Consider the following 21,675-nt stretch of genomic DNA (forward strand, 5'->3'; position numbering starts at 1 on the left):
AACATTTGCGAAGGTTAGTGCTTCCTCACCAGTTATCTACCAAATAAACCATCTTTTCTGAAGTTTCACTTTCAATTCACCCAACCAAAGAATGTCTAAACCAATTTTGGTGGTTTCCAATCAGTTCTGCAACACAACAAAATAGTGTATTATCGATGTTTGGATGAATTCTCAAATAGTCCTATACTAAAAATCTGTCTGTTCAGAATTACTCAGATAGTTAGCACGCTTGCTAAAATTAAAATCTAATTGTAAATAATGTAACCTAGGGATATATCACTACTATTCTTCCATGAAGGATGAACAACGCATAGTTAGATCCAGCCGAATGAATCAAGACAAGCGGCATGAAAAAAAAAAAAAAAACGGTTTGTTGGAGCGGTGAAGGCATTTCGTCTGCTCTTGCAACTTATTATGTACTTGACAGATCACTCTTGCCAAACTTTATCGATGTGGAAAGTACAAAAAAAATATTATAGAAGGAATGAAGTTTAAGAAAATGTGTGTATCATGTTACCTTTTGTAAACGGGCATTGATCCTGAAGCCACTTCCGTCTGACCTGATAAACAAATCCCCTAGAAACAAACCTACAAGAAGAAACACTAGTTCCCTATACCAGCATTCAGTAAGGAGGCTTTAAAAGAGAAAACGCTGCTGCTAAGCCTAGTGTCAGTTAATCAAGCACTTGTTGAAAATTTGACTTAATTGCACATGAAAAGGACGTGACATACTGGAAGCTGGTAGACCTTCATCTGGCTACCTTGGTAAGTTTAATCATATATACTAATTTTTCTGCATGTGCGTGACATGTTTCTGCACTTTTTTTTTAACAATGTATTTTTCTTTACAAATATTTTGCTGCTGACAGATTCTATTCATAAAAGTAACCCAGAAGTACCCATAAAGAAACTCGTAAGTTTCAACTTGTTAAAGGAAAGGCATGGTAATCTTAAAAGCAAAAAATAATAAATCATATTTTTAATATAAGATTTCCATGAAAAAATGCCTTTAAACTTTTCTACTTCTACAACAGAACACTGTTCACATGGATATCTGGAAGCTCCATGCCGAGTTGCAAAATTCTGCATGGAGAAGAGGTGATTATTACAAAAAATTAAAAAATAAAAAAGCAAAGAGAATTCCTGGCCAAACGATGATCAGTTAGATGTGATTGCACTTCACAAAATAAAAGTCTTAAAAGATTGAAAAGCAATAACAGCAAATCTCGGAGCAATGGTATGCAATCACATCTTTGCTCTGAGGTGGAAAATAGTAATAATTTGTCATTACTGTCATTCATGATATATCTCAAATTTGATTTTTAATGTTTGTCCATTTTAATAAGAATATGTGTTAATTAGCCCTTATCTATTAAGGAGGAATGAATAGATGCTAATATATTTGTGGCTATTCACTACATTTGTGAAAGAAGACATTTCCATCATAAAGATATGCTTTTTCTTCCTGTAAGCATCTGAATGACTGTCCTAATGGCTGAAGAGTTTGTAAAAAACAATACTTTGAACTAGTCATTTGTTTCTAATCACTTTATAAATCAATCTGATGCAACTATATAATTAGACAAAAATCATATTCAATGTGTGATACTAAATAGCTCAAGAAAAAAGTCAACATATGTTGGAATAAACTCATTCTCATAAATAAAAGTGTCCAAAAGAAGCCAGCAATCATGAACAGATTCAAGATTCCTCTTAGCAAACAAAGAAGGTGAATTAAAGAAGAGGTTGAAGAGATGGAATTAGTAATCTTCAGTTATAACCTGAAATGTCAGTCCGGTTTTAGAGAGATTAGTCATCAAAAGACCTTAAAATAGAGCTTCATAAATCACAGAGCATAAGATTATTTACTGATAAATCAACAGATAAGTTACTTTGATAAATCGTTGTCTTCATTATTTGATTACAATGCATACATGATGTTTACTACAAAATAATTCTCCTGCTGAAAAGAAAAGCAAGAGTGATTAGACTCACCTTAAATAAATGTTAAATAGTATTTGCTTAAGCATTCAGCGAGTAATTAGTATTTGTACATAAGCGATTTTGCAACAAGGAGTCCTGAGAGCTAGTGACTTCATTTTTATCCCATGTACAGCAGCGCCACAATCTCACTTATTGATGGGGGAGTGGCAACAGGAAATTAGGCGGCGGCAGTACCAGATGAGCAGAGATCCTTTACCACCTAATTAGTTCTACTGACTGATGCTGAGACTGCTTGCACACTCAAAATTAGCAGCTGCTTAAACCACATGCTGAAGTTGGGTCCTGAAACTGTTGCAACGTGCTTTAAAGCAGGACTCAAAACGCAGGGAATTGTTTCTGTACTAGTGCACATATCTACATTATTTTGTTGAGATTATTTTTATATTTGCATGTTTTCCTGTATAAAAATACATATGGTGATTTTTTAAGAACCTTTTCTGATCATGTTTCCTAGCTACACAGACCTATAAATCTTCATGCTGCAAATAAAGAATGCAACAACCGAACTCTGATTATTCTTCAGACCTGGTCAAAGAAACCTGCGTCAGTGTGGAACTACAGAACAGGGAAGCTGATCTTTATAAAGAAAATGTTGCTTTGTCTGGCAGCAGCAGTCCAGAAGATGTCTTCAGTTCCTGTGAAAAGCAGGCAGTATCAGTTTGTATGGACACCACCATGCCTCCAGGGGACTACATTCGAAGACGAGGTTATACAGAGTCTTCACTTCTGAAGCTTCCCACAGAGGAGTGCATCGGGAGCCACCACGCACCTTTCCAGTTTGACCGGCATGCTCTGGCCAGAATTTCCACTTCTCCAACTTTAAGGCGTCTAAGGATGGCCTCCGCCTCACAAGCACTGTCATTTCAGGACTGCTCTGACACAGCTCAGCTGGGGAATCAAAAGGAATACACCAGCTGTCTCCACCACGTTTGTAAGAGTCCACCTCGGTGCACTACAACTTCCTCGTTGTCATTGCCTTCTTGTGTCCATGCGAAACTACTGTCTTCCAAAGCCAAGTCTGAGACAGCTATAGCAGATCCCGAGTCTGCTGGCCCCAGATCAAAGCTGCTGAGCCAAAAAGATCCTGGCGGTCCCAATGAGACACTCCAAAAGTCTTGGAGAGCCAACTCTGCTACTCTACCTAGGAGACTCCCACGCCCCAGTCCTACACCACAGGAGGGTGTCCAGGTAAGAGGAATAGGATGATGCAACCTCCTTTTCAGTCTTGCATATTCAGTGTTAATCTGTCACGGCCCAGTGCATAAACAAAACTACAGTTCTTAACCTGAACTACAACCTGGCCCACATTCCTCTGATACAACAGACCAACTTCTACGCTCATCAGGAAGGGCGATTTTTCCTTCCATATCAGCAAAAGGCAACGGTTCCAGCCTTGTCTCTTGGTGACCAGCTTGGTCTAGTCCGCTTCCGCACATGGCCACTCTTTCCCACCTCTGTCCTTTCACCCTGGTGGTCCAGTATACCTGTTTGCGGGGCTATGAAAGAACAAGACTAAGTAATTTATCCAGTCCTGGTTTGGGTTTTAGAAGATTATTTTCTTTCCAGGGTCCTTTAGCAGGGTTCTTCCCTGGCAGCTCTCCCCAGTAACTTCACCCCAGGTCTGCTACTACATCTACTCTCAAAGACCTTGCATTTCTTGCACAAGAAGTTAAATTCAGGCACATGCTTGGCTCTGTCCTTACTCAAAGGACCTACACTGTCACTGAACATGGAAGGCGTTAAATAGGTGTATAGCTCTTTACTAACCAGTTAGTTTTGTGCCACAGACCAAAAGCTATTCTCCCCACACACACTTCAAATATAGGAAACATTCTGGATATCAAATGAGCTCTCCTCCTTTCTCCATAACAGTGAAAATAATTAGCCAATGCCTAAATCTATGTAGGACATTTCTGTTAACAAATGAGTACTTTTTTCACAAAATCAGATTGCTTGCTTGCTTTCTGACCAAGTAACAAGAATATCTCACTTTCTTTCAGAACATTGGATTTCCTATACAAAGGTATGCATGTATCTATTTTATGTTATTCTAAGTTTTACTTCTCTACGATTTTAATGAATCCTCTTCACTCTAAGACAAAATCGAAGAACAAGGCACGTATGTGTAACTCAACTTCAATTTGTAGATTTGCTTTGTGAAATGCCTGTCACCAGCTTGTTAAACTAAACTTATTCAATGAGATTTTCTTTCAAAGGCGGCCCTCTCCCCAACACGTTTAGCTATATTTCACGCAATATTTCAGCTGGACCATAGGAGAGCTCTGCCCTAGGAACTAACTGCCAAAAGGTCTGGCTGTTTGGATTAGCGGCATCGAATTTCAGCTTGAAGAATGCGAAACATCTCATAATCTTGAGCGACATTCTTCAAAACTTTGTGGGAGGGAGAAGGGAGCAAAGAAGCTAGGAGAACAGCTCAATATTGTTCTCCTACATGAGCAAAGCAGACCTAGGCTGCTACTGGGTGGGGGGATTGCTAATCCTACAAACTGAGACAAATACTTGGATTTTGTAAATTAGCGCAGGCAAAATAAGGTGCTGCGTACCGTAGATCTGTGCAGTGAATTGCATCAAGCTCTTACAAGCGATTATCAGAAAGCAAAAGCTTGATTAGGAATGAGTTTGGTTCAGCCATTTTTGTTTCCTGAAGATGTTCAAATGTTTACAGAAGGGAACTGAAGTTTGTTTTCTCCCCAGACAACAAGGAAGTGGGAGCTAGTACCTCCCTTAATGACCATCCCTCTCTCACCGATGGGGCAGTGCTCGCTTTACTGCATGATCCCCTTGAAGATTTCAGGTGGGGCATGCAGGTGAGTGAGGTATATTAAAAGCACCAACACTAGTGAGCGAGTCTTGGCAAAGACAGAAGTAGCCTCACAACAAACAGCAATACACTGCTTCTGCGACTGCCATAACGTGTTTCACTTATCAAGGCAGCAGACACCATTGGTTGACCTGTATCTCCTCTTCTTCCCAATATTTACTCATTTTTCAGGTAAAAAGCTCTGTTATAACCTGCGGCTTACAAACAGGTCTGTGTTTCAAGTACATTTATGTTTGGGACTGGGTGGGTTGGAGCAGGTTGATACAGTCTGGGAGTCTTTACACAATGCAATTCCCCAGACACGTCTGAACAGATGTGTGTGTGCATCTGAAGTCACATGTGCACTGTAGAAGAGGCTTCCTAGATTTTCTGAACTGTTGCGATTTTCAACCCACTCTTTGGCATTTTGAATTTACAGCGGAGAGTGGAGGGGAGGGAGAGATCTTTGTGTCTCGTTGTGAAAACATGTGATCTGTACCTATTATGGCAAGAGTCTGATCTGATCCAACTCAAAACCGAAATACATAAGCGTATCTCACTGACAGGGTGAAGATTTATGTGATCTGTAGCAAACTTCAGGGGAGACTTTGAAGAATACTGAATGCAAATGGCTAAACAGGAGAACACTGAACGTTTAACGTAAACACCTTCTCTTGGTGCCACGCACCTGGCAGCTTCAGAAGAAAACCACTATATGCCAGCTAGGATACTGGCTCTGTACTTCTATCCAGACACATTTTAAAATCATACAAGAAACAACGTGAGATTTGTTCCATAGCCATCAGCAGGAAAGATTGACAAAAGGATATTTGGATGACATATTATGATTTCCACTTTTTGTCTTGACCAATATTAGAATGGGCAGAAATATAATACACGAATCACCAGTTTCTGCTTTAAACACTTTTTGTCAAGTTGAGTTTGGTCCAAGGTCTAGGCAAGGGCTGTATTCATCTCCTCCTTTATCCAAATCATTAGTCTAACTCCTTAACAGCTAATCCCTTCTTATCACAGCCAGAGAAAACTGCTGAAATGTCAGATTATTCTCTCCATCTAGAAGCACATTGGAACAGTTGGCAAACCTCCTCCAAGACTGACATACATCGTCCAGGGTAAACACATACCTCCATCCTTCAGTTTTAATGAACATCTCTTCTCCCCACTCCCAGGCTTTACTTTCAAAAGTCTTTCTTAAAGCAGCAATGCTCATCTTAAACAGCCTTCCCACACACAGCCCTCAGTCAGGAATGCCAGTCCATCCCCTGTCGGCATGGCAACATGCTGAACTGATACTGATTAAAAATAATCAGCCAAAATAAATAAACAAAAAGGATAAGAGGGGCAGCACAGAGAGAGGTGCGTGTGGTGGAGACAAGGTGAGATGCTAAAGCCAACACTGAAGTGGAAGAAAACATTGATAAAACAAAACCTTTAGTTTACTCTGAGTTCATTTTCTCCTTGCACCTTTCAGCGTATCAGAGATTGGGTGGAAAACTGGATTACGCTATTTCCTAAAGACAACCACTAATGAAGAGTCTTCTCAGTAACGGCCATGGCAGCCCATTTTCAATGACTCAAGGGAGCTGGGCTCATCTGTCTTGAAGTGCTCCTCTTCCTCTTTTAATGTCTCATATGCCTGTAAATTGTCATGCTAACTCTTTGAATCAGGGAGTCCAAATACCCTCCCTGAGTGGCCTGGGTAACAGTGTCACCACCTGGCAGCAATCTCAGCACTGTGACCACCCTATAATGCTGGCATTTGTAACCTCTTCAGTTGCTTTTATTCTCATCTTGTGGGTATTCCTTTAAATAACGTATCTGTTATTGAAGTAAGGTGATTTATATAGATGGCTGTTCCCTGGGACAGCTAGTTAGGCTAAGATTATGGACATATAAAGATACAGACCTCTAAAAAGCAATCAGCTGAAACTCTCCATGTCCTAGAAAAAAATATATAGACAGGATATTTATTTTTCCAGACCACGGAAAAATAAATTACATGCTTCAGTGTCTTTAATAATTTTCCGTAACTTTGTAAAGCAAACTTGTGATATTATCTCGTTTCACAAAGCAAGAAGATTTAAAGAAGGAATTTTTGCAGATGATATCTCCTCAGGTACTTGAGTTCATCCCTAAAGTACAAGCATTTCTTTCACTCAAACACTTCAGTCCTCTGCCCCTAGTAAAAAAAAAAAAAAAACCAAAACAAAAAAAAATAAAGAAAAAGGCAAAGCTACAGAGTCTTTAGGTATGGAAAGACACTAAAATATTGCATACAGACTCATAACTGGTAAACTGCATTACACAGCACTTTGGTAGTTTAATTCCTCCAGTAAAACCGACTAAAACATCTAATGTACCTAATAAATCTACAGGCATCAGGCCAGGTGATCACAGATACCTGTCCCTTCATCTGTGAAGCATGAGTACATAATTTAGGCATGTAAGTCATTAATCAGCCCAGGCACGTCAGATTGCAAAGGTATATTGTAGATACGCATCCACGTGACCTTGGCATGCTCCCACACACCGCAGGGCTGCAGACCTATGTGAAGAGCTTGTTTAGGCATGTGTGTGTCTAAAGTTCAAAGCCTTTTTGATCTAGGGAAATAACACCATTTAACTCAGTTACAATGAAACTATGCTTCCCATTACTAATCTTCAGAAGCCCCTGGCCTCCAACTTCAAAATATATTCTAAAATTGAAGTAGGCCAGATACTTCAAAAATCAATAATACATTGGCAAAATATTGCTGTGAATCCAACCTGAAATAAATCTCATGGATTTCCTAGTGCAGGAGTGACAACTTTAAGAATTTGCCTTGTATTATATTGCAGCATCTGGCTTGTATAATAACCCGGATGCCCAAGAGATTGCATCGTGGAATCACTGGAGGTTTCAGAAGCATCTTAATGCAATTGTTACCAACGCTGAAAATTTGCACTGGGTAGCACTCAGCGCACCTCATCAGCAAGCGGTCTCCCTGCGCTGGTATGGGCTTGCAGACAACCAAGAAACAGACCCCATCCATAAAAGCTCTCAAGCCATGTGTTAGGTTCAGTTTCATGAGAAACCTCAGAGTTTCATTGTAAATCCCTAAAGTTAAATAAACAGATCCTACGTTCCCCATTCAGTTAGGGCTAACAGAAGAAGAAAAGCTTTTGGAGAACTTGTACATTGCACATTGTAAACTCCTCAACACGTGATTTTCAAGCCCTCATATGTCCATATTCAAAGTGTTAAAGTCCCAGACCTGGCTCTCCTGATCTCCTAATAATAGTGTGGGCTGTAGGTTAAGTTTTTCCTTCCATCTATATAATTCGATTGGTTTAGCTAAGGCAATTGCAAACAATGCCACTGTCAGATCATAACAAAAAGCATAATCTGCATGTCCTGTTATACATATCAAATCCCAGTTCTTTACCTCAGAGCTCATCTGCCAGTTGATAAATTGTTGAGTTCACGCACTTATAGGGAAAAAATATACCTGCCGGGTGTTGGCAAATGGCTAGATATTCACCATAAGGTATCTGCCTAGGCAAAAAGAAAACCCAAACCAGTAAGAATTACACTTAACCGACAAAAAATACCATACACAGTAAATGGTGACTGAGAAAGAGAATTTTTATATATGTACACACATTTCACGTCTCCTCCCTCAGCTACTTAATTACTGACCCTTTGAACTCTAATGCCGTTTTGATGCATCAGTCAATCAAAGACAGCACAACAGCAGATGTAGACACCAGTCACTTTGCAACGGCATACTAACACAATTAATTGGTATCGGTGTGAGTTATTAGCAAAATCCAAAAAGGTTTTTGATGTGCACCAGTAGTTTCTGTATTTGAATGCAAGCAGCTGCTGGCACAAACATGCTGTTGGATACAGAACGCCTGTGTCACTTCACTTGATGGATCTACATCCTGGACAATGCCCTCTGTTAGTAACAACAATAGTTGGAAAGAGCCATTTGTTTTCAACCAGCAGGGCCACTAAATCATATTATATCCAAAATACAAAATATTTGAATTAGCAGGAAAAACACCAAAAACATTTAGAAAGAAAATAGCTCAAACTAGCCAAAAAGTTAAATATTTAAAAAAAAAAAAAAAACCACAACATTTTAAGTGTTTCACTAGTATGCTGTCTTTTCTTGAAATCAACTGAGTTATACGAAGGTTGAAAGTACAGAATCACAGAATCGTTATGGTTGGAAGAGACCTTTAAGGCCATCAAGTCCGACTGTTAACCTAGCATTGTCAAGTTACTACGGAGTAGTAACAAAGTAATGACAACCCGCATATCAGCTAAGGACATGATATTTAAGTGCTCCTTTGGACTCCAGTGCCAAAACATAGGTTCTGAAATCTCCGCTTTTCACCTAATCTCAGAAGAACCAGGAATTTCCAATATTTAAATTCTTTAAGTACCTATTATCTGAAGTAAGCCATGGTCATGATCTCAGCAACAATGTGCAGTTGGAAAGATAATTCTAAGTTTGCTGTCTATCACTGAAATTTTCTGCTCATTGTTCCTTTAACACATCATGTCACAGCCGCTGTGATTTGGTTTTTTAGCTCATTTCCTCCTGTCTCAGCAAGGAGCACTTCAGAAGTTTCCTCTGCATCCATGGGCGGAGAGAGATGACATGTGTTGTTGTTGCATCTCACAGATCGGCCGAGCGCAGGCGTAGCTCCCTGGTAGTGAGTCTGCCGGGACTCGAGGTGTTCCCTGGAGACCTCCTGGTGTCAGACAGTGCCATGGACTACCTGGCCCACGCGGCCCTCCTGCTAAGCGCAGGTCAGACACAGGGTGGGGTTTGCTCGGCTGAGCCCAGCAAAAGCCATGACTAAAACATGCATGTACGTGTGTGGGATGGGGAGGGAGGATCGGTGCGATGACAACAGGCGAGGCAGCACAGCCTCCATGGGGGATCCTGTTACCCCACACCAAAGCAACTGCATCACTAATTTTAAAAATCCCCTCGTTTTTGGTTGGGTTTTGTTTGTTTGGTTTTTATATTTTTGCCTGCATTATACTGCTGAATGCAAAATGTAAGAGGTAGATGAGGCGGGCTGGACACGGATCACCTCCCTCCTCCACAGGCAACCAGAGCCCAGGCCAGGAGCAACCAGGGCCCAGGTCAGGGTCTCCATCTGCAAACAGCTGAGTTACAAATTCCTACCTGCACAGCTTTAAGCACAGGGAAGAGAGTGGCCCATGCCACCTTTTCCAGTAGTGCTCTAATCACAAGGGTAGCAGACCCAACTCATGGCTAGAGGTGGCTCACAAGACCTTCCAATGCTGAAACGTAGACCTGCTAGTAATTTCCACAAGTATCTATTGTGGAATATAATCATAGAATGGTTCGGGTTGGAAGGAACCTTAAAGATCCTCTAGTCCTAACCCCCCTGTCCTGGGCAGGAACACCTCCCGCTAGAATAATATAGTGTGTAGTGTGATTGCCAGAGACCAGAAGATGCTGGTGACCAGAGACCAAAATTTTCTCAAAAAATAAGTGAGTCAAGGTCACAACCAGCAGTTTCATGAAAACAAACAAGCCAGCCATCCCCAGAAAGAATGACTAAGGCCTTCAAAATCTGAAAGGAGAAAGTTTCAACTGTGATTCCACACAGGTGCCACATGTAGAAAACTCTTTACAATTTCTTGCTGAACAAACACAGGCATTCCTCACCTCTCACCAGTGCATTCCTACATCTGGATCCCCAGCTTTCCCTGTGCCTCACTAAGGATCATGAGTTACAGCTTGCACCACTGCGCCAGCCCCATGACAGCTCTGGGGCTTAGGGTTTGTAGGATTGTTTATTCACAGGAGTTTTAAATATCTGCATAGCTCCAAGATATTACTAATGAGCAGACATACCCTAATTCTTGCTTCAAAACAATGATTATCTTCAAGAATTGGCTTGAGGTATGATGTGTTTTCCCATGTAAGGTATTGGCAATCACATACTGATCATCTGCAGCAAGTGGGAGTGTTTAGCATCATCCAAGATCCCATCACAGATAGACATAATTCTTGCTGGGAGGAACCCAACAGGCTTAATGTGTTTTAAGTCTGGTGCACAAACTGCCTAAACACAAGTATTATGTCTGAGCCAAGTATAGTATATCAGCCTTCGTATTAAAAAAATTAATAAAAAAAAATTAAAAAATAGATAAATAACAGTTTTATTTTTAGCTATATGTTTCTTTACTGATAATACATTTGTTTTACCCATTAGAGTCCAAAAAGCCAAGGTGGCCATTTGCCAAAAGAGGAGTTGTGAGTATTTCACCGTGTTTTTTTCCCTTGTACTGACCTTGCCTTCTCCCACAACTAACCTGGGTAAAAAGAGTTTCTTTGCTTTACTGCCCTTGGAGAAAGGCAGCCAGCAGGGTGAGCTGAACTCGGAGGTTGAACTCTCAGCCCACCCTGGGACTGCTTGGACATTAATCTGCAACGAAGGCAGGGTGGCTCCAGTGCAGCCACCAGTGCCGCTGCACGTGATGCACATGAAAACACAGCCAGCGCCACCACTCCCCGTCCCCATGGGTGGTGAGAGGAGAGGTGCCCTCGGCACCAGGAGGGCAGAGTGGGGCGGGCAATGCAGGAGCTCTCCTTCAAGGCCTCAGTGGTGGTAGCACGTCGAATGCAGCTCCCCGGGCTAAGAGAGCATGAGGTGGGTAAGTCAGTCACATCATTGCCTTGACCACAGTGTATCCTGCATTTTCTGCCTGCCAACCTAGCCCTTAGTGCCTTAGGGCTCTAGAGCATCTGCCTAACTCCCACTCACACAGAGGAATCTAGGCTTTACCTATCAAAGTAGCTTTTTAGATGCTTTCTGAGGCCTTTCCTGTCCTCTCGGGCACCCTCACACTTGCCAGTAAAAGCACACACACCAACACACTTCAGTTAATTTCCTTGTCTAACATATTTCCTTGTCTTTTCTAGTTATGAAAATTTTCTCTTACTATGGTATCCAAATTTCCTTCCTGAGCACTGTTCATCATTCAAAAAAATCATTTACAAGTGTCTTGATAACTTCGCACCCCTAAACATGTAATTGTGAACAGTCCCTTCCTAATATTTTTTGCATTTTATCTTCTAAATCTCAACTATCAAAGAAGAGTTTGTGCAAGTGAATCCAATGCAATTACTCGTGTACAGGAGTTCCCACTTCATTTGATAGCATTTCTATAGCATCTGAAGGAGCACAGCCTAAAACTGAAAAATTTTAAATTCAGCAAAATATTTGAAATTTGCAATAAAATGTATTTGATATCTAGCAAAAAATGATTTCTGAGACTATTAAATACCATAAAATTTAATCTATGAAGATTCATTTGCTGGTGCACTGGTTAAGTGTGGGGGCATATATAATTACATTATTGTTTCTGCTCCATTTCAAGCTATCTTTCAAAATTAGGAGTTGAGCTTAAACTCTGGACTTCTAATATTATAATCAAACACATATTTAAAAACTGGCTTGAGATCAGTGCCTAAATTTCAGACAATAGAAATCCATGAAGTACGAGTATACTGTTCCAGAGAGCGGACAAAACTTAGGCAAACACCTTATAAGTCTATGCTCAGAGCACTAAATTAGAGTTCATAAATACTGGTTATACTTTTTACATGGCACTGTCGGCCTGAAAAACAAAGTCAAACCAAAAGCAATTGTTTTTATTTCATGATCCCTCACATAGACAAACTCCTCCTGCTCTTCAAGCTTTCTAAAACCTCATTTTATAGACTCTACTCTGCAGCTGACCAAAGGAGGTTTTTCAATACGTATCTCAAATAAAAAAAATTAATAAACAAATAAACAAACAAACACTCAAGCTTTGTATACCTATGGCAGGAGGACGATTTCAACTCTGAGTTTGTCGTCCCCTACTTTTTACAGTGATGAAGGAAGCAAAATATTTTATTTGTTCTGTCTTCCGAGGACAGCCCATTGTCTGTTGCCATACCAATGATTTGCCCTGCCAAAGACTTCTGCGTTACATAAATAAGATCTTACACATCCACACCTAAGCCACCTACACACCCCACCCATAGCTACAAATAAACCTGCCATCACTGCCTCATCTCTGTGTAGGAGAGCCTGGAAATACAAGGAAATCACTCAGTTAAGGGCAAATTCCTTACAGATGAGAGCAAGGTTACTGAGCTGGGTAAACTTCTTAATGGTCTTTAAAGCATTGTGTGAATCAGGGGCGCTTTTTTGTCATTCAACAGGGTAAAGACAAACAGAAGCAAGCATCTGATCTGGAAAACTGTCTTTCAACCGTTAAGATCATAGACTGCAGCACATATGAATTTTTCTGCTTTAAGGTATCAAAACAGTATACTGCACGAAGGACACTCAAAGATGGGGATAAAAGTTTTGCGTTCATTTCAATTTACCATTTTTCTCTACATTAATCTGGATATGAGGCACCGCTGCAAAATTCACACATAAAGCATAAGGTGTATTTTTGTTGTTTGAAATGGAGGGGTGAGGGGGAAACTGTGAGTGTTGTAGAGGGTTAGCAACGGCCCTCGTAAAACCCTGGATTTTGCCAGGCTTCCAGACTGCCCTAGATCAGGGAGGTACCATCTTCAAAAAAAAAAAAAAAAAAAAAAGCATCAAGACAACCCTCCCAGCAGCACCTGCAGATCTGGGGAAAGAAATTGCAGCATCACAGAGATGCCAAACATGGCAGGGTCGCCCCCCCTGCTGCCTTCAGGGTGTATTCAGAGGCGGCCACAGAGAGGTCAGTGCCAACACCGAGGTTCAGCTGAAGAAATCCCACCAAAGACTGTCTGCCAGATAAACAAGGCTCCTGGCCTCCGGGGCCCCCTAGCCGTAGAAATACCAAGTTTGGGCTACTGGGGTGATATTCAGCTAACCCACACCTGACACCATCTGCTCTCCAAAGCGAACCTTTTGCATCTCACCGCTGGTTGTTATGTGCAGTTCCCCATAGACTCTGTTGAGAACTCCCATCAGTGCCTAACTTATATGTGAACATCTGACTTTGGAGCAGGTCAGTAAGGTAATAATGGCCACCTTAGGACTAAACAAAACAATATCCAAGTACCTACGAAGACCTAGTCCTTTGGTACCTTGATTTTACCATCTGGAAAAGAGGAAGCTATCATCCATCCCTGCTTTCCAGCAGCAGCACAACAGACTAAATTCCTTAGCATTTGCAAGCTGCCCACTATTTTTTGATGCAGCATCCTACAAACAGACTATCATACTGTGTTACCTGCAAATTCAATGTGTTTATATTATAAATATTTTGGAGGAAAATGTCGGGTTTTTTAATCTTTTTCAAGGAGTCTTTAAGCTTTCAGAAGAATCACTGACACTGGCAGTCGGGCTCTTTACATGGGCAAAGAGATCATAGATTCTTTTCATAAGGTCTGAAGCAGTTGATGCAACAGTCAGTGGTTTTCTTTCTTCTTCAATCAATAGAGTAAATCTTGGCATGAATTTATAAAGACGCAACAGAGTGAGCAGAAAGATGTCGACAGCCAGTTAGAAGTGAAAAAAGAAGCAGCAGTGTGGGAACTTTTCACAAGTGAATGCACTTACTTTCTGGATCATTTGCTGGTTCTCAAGACGGTAACTTCAGATTTCATTTCCCAAAAATAATGAAACATTATTTGCCCTGCTGTCAGCATGGCAGACATAAAGCCACCTGTAACCTCGCATTGGGTGTCTACGGGGGAATGACTTAAGCACTTGGTTTTTCTCCCACCTTGCCCGCTCATCCTGTTTCCACAGTTCCCTTTGGTTTTTATCTTCTTGATGGCATCTCTTCTTCTGGACATCACTTTCTAGTGCTTTGCAAACACCATCTAATTGCAGATCCTTCCAGCAATTTCAGCTGAATTATTCTCTCTCTATTCCCCTCGCTAACACTGAACTGAAGCCACTCTCCAATTGACTATACAGGATATTTCTCTACCGCTAGCCTGTAACGTTATGCTCTTCGTTTAACTTCATATAGAGCTGTTTAGGCTACTCCGACTAGAGCACAAAAACCTCAAAATTCAGCAGACCTGTAGTTCTAATACCACAAGAAATCAAGCAAACTAAGAGACAACTCCTCTCCCAAAAACTCCAAATTGCCCCCATCATGGTGAATTTTAAGAGCTTTGAAATATGGACAGGAATATTACACAGTTACAAGAATAGCTGCACTATTTACGTTCATCACAGCTCAAAAGTTAGTGTATCCCTCTAAAAGGATGGAAGCTTCCCTAAATGTCTTATCGTTTTTCTCTTATTCTGCACAGACGATTTCTGTTTTCTTATTAGTCAAAAGAAAAAGATCAGTGAAGTTTTTTCCATGTTGCTGAAAAGTTAGCCCAGGCAATACAAGAAGTATTACTGCAAAATAAAGGGAATAAATAGAGGAGTGGGCTGAACTCCTCCGCAGTGCGGCAGAACAGAAAGGGAGAGAAAAGGGGATGACAGGACCCTTGGTCCAAGCCAGGATGGAAGCATCCTTCCTTCTATACGCTTTGTTTTGAGATCTGAGAGTTAAAACAGGTGAACGCTTGAGCAGATGAGGTAACAGGAGACATGCAGGCCCCTTGGTGAGTCTGTTGTAGGAACACACAGACAAGCCTGAGCCAGCCCCGCGTGACCCACGAATGATAAACTATTCAGCCCGTGCCAGCTTCCCAAACTCTCCTGCCAAAGAAAGAACCCATTGAATTTGGATAGCCAGTTTTACAGATACCTGCTACTGTAAGTACTTCCCAGTATAGAAACATTCCACTGATTTAAATGAATCTCCACAGGGAACTTCAAGACCACTGTAAATCCCCTTTAAGCTCTCAGGTCAACTGTTCGTGGCAACTGCAGAATTACGCAAGGCTAAGCAAACACTCTCACTAGCTCTTCAGTCTTGGCACCTGGGTGAGGGGTTTTTTCATTAATGCTTTTCACACATATGTAAGAAATTCTACTGGGTTATCTACATTTTTTAAGCCTTTTTCAGATTTAGGTCAGATTCGACACAGCTCCAACATCACTGTCAGGGCTTAAATAATACAAAAACTTAAACAGCCAATAAATACACATGCAGTTTTCACTCAATACAAGTTAATAAAACAATCCAAAGAGATGAAAAGCCTTCATGAGCCCTCTACTTATGCTATTCCAGCATTTTTTTTCCCATAGTAACTTGAAACAACTTATATAGCAGCAGATGCATGGGGTAAGAAGGAAAGCATTTAGAAAGGTCATAGAAATCTGTAACTATGACTCTGATGTTATTATTTCCTTCACATGGGTCTGCATGGGGCTCAGTTGCCCGTGTTCAGCTAGAGACCACAGCAGGGACATAGCTGCTTCTGTGGCAGCTGCAGAGACACCCCAGAGACATCACTCATACCCTCCTCCTCACACAAAGCCCAATATTTAGCCTTCAGGCAGGTCAGGAAAAATTTCTCCGAGTGTTGTCTTCTGCCCTCCCCAAATCAAATTATCATTTCATGAGAATTACAATGCAAACATGCTACTTTCAGGAAGAAGAAGAAAAGAAGATATATTTTGAATTGGCACAAATAGTAAATAACATGGATTTGTTCTGTTTTTAAAGATATTTATGAACACTCTAAAATACCTCCAAAGTAATGAATTTCTCCTGGATGTGGATTTGTGGAGACTTTTCGCAAACTTGGAGGAGTTAAACAAGGTGAGTAAAAAAAAAATAAAAGTCTTAACTGAGATCAGAAACCAAACAGCCCTATAAAAGGAGACAAGAAACCATCCATAAAGCATCTATTCAGATTCAATGATTACATTTGCAACTTAGTTCAAATAATTAGTCTTTCCTTCATTTCTAGTTGGTGTATCAGTGGGGGTCAAATTTCACAAGTGCAAATTATTCTCATGTGCATCCAGCAAAAGATAAACAGGCATTTGAACACAGAGGAAAGCTCGTTTGGCAGTTGTTTCTAAAGTAAGCACAGGTTTGAGACTAATTCTTGTAAGCAGCATCCTTTTAAAAGGATTTGTGAAGATAAATTCTGATTGCAGAATCCTGACAGCAAAACAGTAAGAATGGCAAAATAACTGCAATAACAATAACAAGTTTTCTTTATCGAACAGATGGGCATGAAGACTTTGCTATCTATTACGCCAGTCCAGTAGAGCAAGTTGAAATAAAATTATGATCACCCCTCTCCAGCTGAGGTTCCCAAAATAGCTTTTACACAACTTTAGAAGCAAACCAGAAGTTTCTCTTAGCTTGAGAGCTCTTTTACAGGACACCTCATCCTTAATAGCAAAGTGAATTTTGGAAGGGGCTCTTCAGCTGCGTACGCTGAACTTCTGAAGTTGCTTACTTCAAGTTCTTTCCCTTGTTGTAATTCCCTTGCCTTAACAGTTAACATCTCTCTTCTTAGCCAAAACAATAAAAGCAGGAAAACTCTTCAGAGTAGGGACAATTGGCCAGAGCTCAAACACACAAGCAAGTCACCTCTGCTCAGTGACTGACCACCCACCAGGTGAGCTGCTGTGAGGGACCACCTGAGCAGGTTTGGAGATACAAGGAAAGAGATTTTTTTAGCTGATGTGTTTCACCTTGTGCTTGTTGTGGGCTGAGACCCTACATGCAGCCAGCTGCTAGAGTTCAGTTGATGTGTGGCTGCTGATTCCTTCGTTCTTGTTCAAAGAAAGGAGTGGGTATATTGCTGTGTGCCATTTAGCAATTGCAAAAGCTTGGAGCTTGGCTGGAGCCTGGTCATGTCTTGAGACAATTATCTTTAACACATTTTCTATTTTGTTTTCTAATTGTGTTGTCCTTATTAACGAGAATGATAAATTATCACCTATTATGCCTACTTGTATAGGCATATCACTTGTATACTGACAAAATGTAGGAGAAAATAGCTGCTCTCAATGCCTTTTATGACTTTTTTCATGCATTTTACAGCACGCATTTCTTCTTGACAGCAGGATGAATCTTTGAAAAATGCACACCGTAAAAGGTGTAAAATGCACCCTTGTCAAAATGAAAGACTAAGCATCATTCTAAAAGTAACCCTGCCCCTAAAAGTACACCAAACAAAGCAGGGTGTGCAGCTACAACAGCAGTTTGTAGCAGTATCACAGAAGATGATGTTCCTTTCTGGCCTAAAATTTGGCCTAAAGCTGAGCCTGGTCATGAATCTGTGTTGAAATAATGCCTTTAGGAGGCAAGTGTGGGATTAGGAGCAGGCTTTCACCCACATCTGACTGACACCGTGGGCACCCTTGACTCCTGTGCAAACACAAGAAGTTAACTTATAGGCAATACGTGACTTTTAATAGCATTTTATATAAATTTCCCTCATCTTCAATAGCATGAAACAAGAAATTCAAACTGTGAAAGATGGTATCTTCTGCAAGTGACCACGAAGACTTCCTTAATTGTCACAGCTCTGCCATACACAATCAGTGTTTTCCAGTCGATATCATACATCCATTGTAATTTTTCATGTCAATTCATATCAAAAACAGCTGCTACCCTAAAATACGTTTAAATGGAATAACTAACCTTGTGTCAAAGTTTTTGTCATATGGCATTTTCACAACGTAGGTGGGTATTTGTATAGATTTGTTTTAGGTTCCGACTAGTTAAAGCATTCTGGGCGTAATTCTGAAGCTAATTTTGGCAATGCGGGAAGACAAGTATAGGCATCCCATTAGGCTTGTAGACTTTGAAGAGACCAGGGATGGGAAATAAAGTTGTTTTAAACTTAACTTCAGAAGATCACTGATGTTAGTTTCTTTCTTTTTTTCCCCTTACTTAGATAAGTCTCAGTTTTCTGAAAAGTTTTTTTGAAACTGTGAAGGAGCATGTCAGCAAGTCAGACTGTCCTATGGACTTCAGCTCCATACTCAGAAAGGTAACATAATTACATAATTAGAAGTATTCTTGCTTAATATCAGCAAATCCTTGCAGCAGACCATTTATCATAGCATGCGGGTGCTTCAGAGCAATCAAGTCAGTCAAAGAGACACCACCCGTCACAGGCGTGGTCTCAGCCTCAAGCACCTCCTGTCAGTAGGATGTTTTTACTTTTTATTCATTGGCACGTGTGAGGTAGTTGTGGAAAGGTGCTCTGCAGGTGGAACAAAGTGTGGAAAGACTTTCCCTTCCTGGGGAGCCGTAGCCCAGACCTCAAGGAGACTTTGCCACCAGGAGAGGTGAGCTTCTCGCTCTATGGAAGATGTTTCCCTGAGATCAGACCCCAGCCCCACTGCTGGATGTTCCCTGCCTCCTTCCACTCACAGAATCACAGAAGTGTAGGGGTTGGAAGGGACCTCTGGAGATCATCTAGTCCAACCCCCCTGCCAGAGCAGGGTCACCTAGAGCACGTTGCACAGAAACGCATCCAGGCGGGTTTTGAATGTCTCCAGAGATGGAGACTCCACCACCTCCCTGGGCAGCCTGTTCCAGTGCTCTGCCACCCTCAAAGTAAAGAAGTTCCTCCTCATGTTTAGATGGAACTTCCTATGCTCAAGTTTGTGCCCATTCCCTCTTGTCCTGTCACTGGGCACCACTGAAAAGAGCCTGGCCCCATCCTCCTGACACCCACCCTTTAAGTATTTATAAGCGTTGACAAGATCCCCCCTCAGCCATCTTTTTTCCAGACTGAAAAGACCCAAGTCCCTCAGCCTTTCTTCATAAGAGAGATGTTCCAGTCCCCTAATTATCGCATAGATCTTTCCTTTACTCCATGGACCAGATCCACAAGTATATTTAAGTGCCTAATTAAGAGCTCAGTGGGACTTAAATACCTCTTGCAGGTTCAGCCTGTGTCTGCTAAGCAACCAAGAGGCACAGGCACAGCTATCCTGCCGCTGCCGAGCGCTGCCCCGCAACCCTTTGGGGCGGTCTGCGTGGTAAACAAGGCAGTTCTCCAAACGACATTGTCCAGGGGCTTTCCCACATATATAGTATTTCCTGCATAACTTCCCAACGACTGAAAAGTCGGAATCATTAATACAGACAGAAAATCAATTCATGAACCAGAACTATCCCTAGCAGAGGCCATTAGAAAACTTCTGGGAAAACACTAAAATGGGGTTAGGATTTCAAAAAGGGAAAGTGAGGCTAGAGCTGGGCTTCTCCCCCCCATTACCTCTGACTTAAGGTGTTCTTATCGATAATGTTTGTGAGAAACAGACAAAATCTCAGACAAAACTGAGTTTTGTCACAGATGGCATTCAACATTTCTAAGAGCGACCTAACACACTCGCATATAAAGTGACGTGCTATACGAGGCCATGTAAAGCTGTTGCATAGACAGTGGTTTCCTTCAGTTTCTACGTGAACTTCACGTACTTTATGTCTAATGAGACCAAAGTCTAAGAATGCTTCACACCTCTGCAGAGCCGTTAGAATTGTGCTCCCCTGCATTGCTTGAGTGCTGTCCCGTTTTTTTTATGACTTTACCACTTTTACTACTTTTTAACTTGCTCTTTACTTTTTAAACTCCCCCTTTCCCTCTTCCTCTGTTTTCCAAGGTCTGAGGAAATCTCAGGTAAAATGCACATTAAAAAAACAAAGCCGATGTCCCTCCCTTTGTCATGACATTTTTTAATTTCTGGATAAGTTTCTAAGTCTTTTCTGCAGTTTTTCCAGGGTGACCTCTGCCAGACACATCAGATTTATTGCCTTAATTATACCTCCGCTGTCTTCTACTTGGAAAACCTGAGACAGAGAGAAGATTTTGGCATCTACCTGAAAGTAAAGTGATGGCTTTGTTGTTGTTGATGTTGTCGTTGTCTTCAGCCTTCCAGCCTTATGACAGGATTTTAACAGCAGACTAGGAAAATTCATTGGAAGCAAAACTCTGTAGATAGCATTTACACAGATTTTTTTGAACTGCAGAGGGTACCATAGATACGAAGTCACCCTTCTGAGTGTACGTGTGGAAGTCCCTACTTGTAATTTAGAACAGGCAAGAGGGGGAAGTCAAAAGGGAACAACTGGCTGCATTTTTGTAGGCGGAAAACATGGACTGCCAGCCTCTATCATCCAGATGTTTCGCACATAATCCCTTCATTTGGTGATCTCCACTTTAACAAAGTGAAGTGGTTACAGAAAGAAAAAAAAAAAAAGAAACAAAAATCAAGCCACATTGTAAAATCTCTCTCAAGTATTTTAATTGGATACATGTCCTGCTTATCAGCTTGGTTTAGATGTTGGGTGGGACCACAGTACGTAGGGTATTGTATGCTTTAGCAGATGACAGGGCGCACATTCCCTGGGGACGAAACAGCCCCCAGCCCTCGTGCTGTGCCACATCAGCTGCGACGTACGTAAACCTCGAAACTGGAGAAGCGTACGATGGCTTCCTTCTGCTTAAGGAAAGGGACATGTGATACAAGCCAAAACAAGGGGAATAAAATCCAGGAGGATGTCACCGCTTTCACGTGTCTTGGGAGCCCGCGATGAGAGAGCGGGGTGGATTTTAGCTGAGCCCTGGCGAGAAAGCCGGGCTGCCTTCCTCCTCACGGGTATTTGCTGACCCATGTGCCCGCAGGGAGGAAGCAACGTCCTGGGTAGAGCAGCAAGCAACCCCTCTGCAATGGCAGCGTTTCAGCTCCTCTGACAGGTATCTAAACACTACCAGTAAGTGAGTGTTTACCTCCCTCTAAGGCTGGAAAGAGCTATCAATCAATGATGTCTTTGAAAAGCTACAGCACTAGGACAGGCTCCATCTTTGCCAACACCATAACTGCCTGAAGCGACAACTCCAGCCGGAGCAGCCCGGGAAGAGGGCTCTGCTCTTTCTGACTTATCGTTAGCAGACCAGAGT

At 41.5% G+C, this 21,675-nt stretch overlaps 1 protein-coding gene across 1 annotated transcript in view; it reads left to right on the plus strand.

Moving 5' to 3' along the window:
- Nucleotides 1–2,496: 2,496 nt before the first annotated feature.
- The window catches only part of PLEKHG7 (pleckstrin homology and RhoGEF domain containing G7), a 34,657-nt gene continuing 15,478 nt past the window's right edge, over nucleotides 2,497–21,675 (plus strand). Inside the window, exons 1-9 of the mRNA XM_074572657.1 lie at nucleotides 2,497–3,192; nucleotides 4,005–4,027; nucleotides 9,523–9,650; nucleotides 11,096–11,136; nucleotides 13,096–13,191; nucleotides 14,321–14,470; nucleotides 16,461–16,556; nucleotides 18,658–18,753; nucleotides 20,487–20,600. Coding sequence (XP_074428758.1) covers nucleotides 2,497–3,192; nucleotides 4,005–4,027; nucleotides 9,523–9,650; nucleotides 11,096–11,136; nucleotides 13,096–13,191; nucleotides 14,321–14,470; nucleotides 16,461–16,556; nucleotides 18,658–18,753; nucleotides 20,487–20,600 — 1,440 coding nt within the window. The remainder of the gene's footprint in view (nucleotides 3,193–4,004; nucleotides 4,028–9,522; nucleotides 9,651–11,095; nucleotides 11,137–13,095; nucleotides 13,192–14,320; nucleotides 14,471–16,460; nucleotides 16,557–18,657; nucleotides 18,754–20,486; nucleotides 20,601–21,675) is intronic.

This window comes from Larus michahellis, chromosome 1 (genome assembly GCF_964199755.1).
Source record: "Larus michahellis chromosome 1, bLarMic1.1, whole genome shotgun sequence".
Lineage (NCBI taxonomy): Eukaryota > Metazoa > Chordata > Aves > Charadriiformes > Laridae > Larus > Larus michahellis.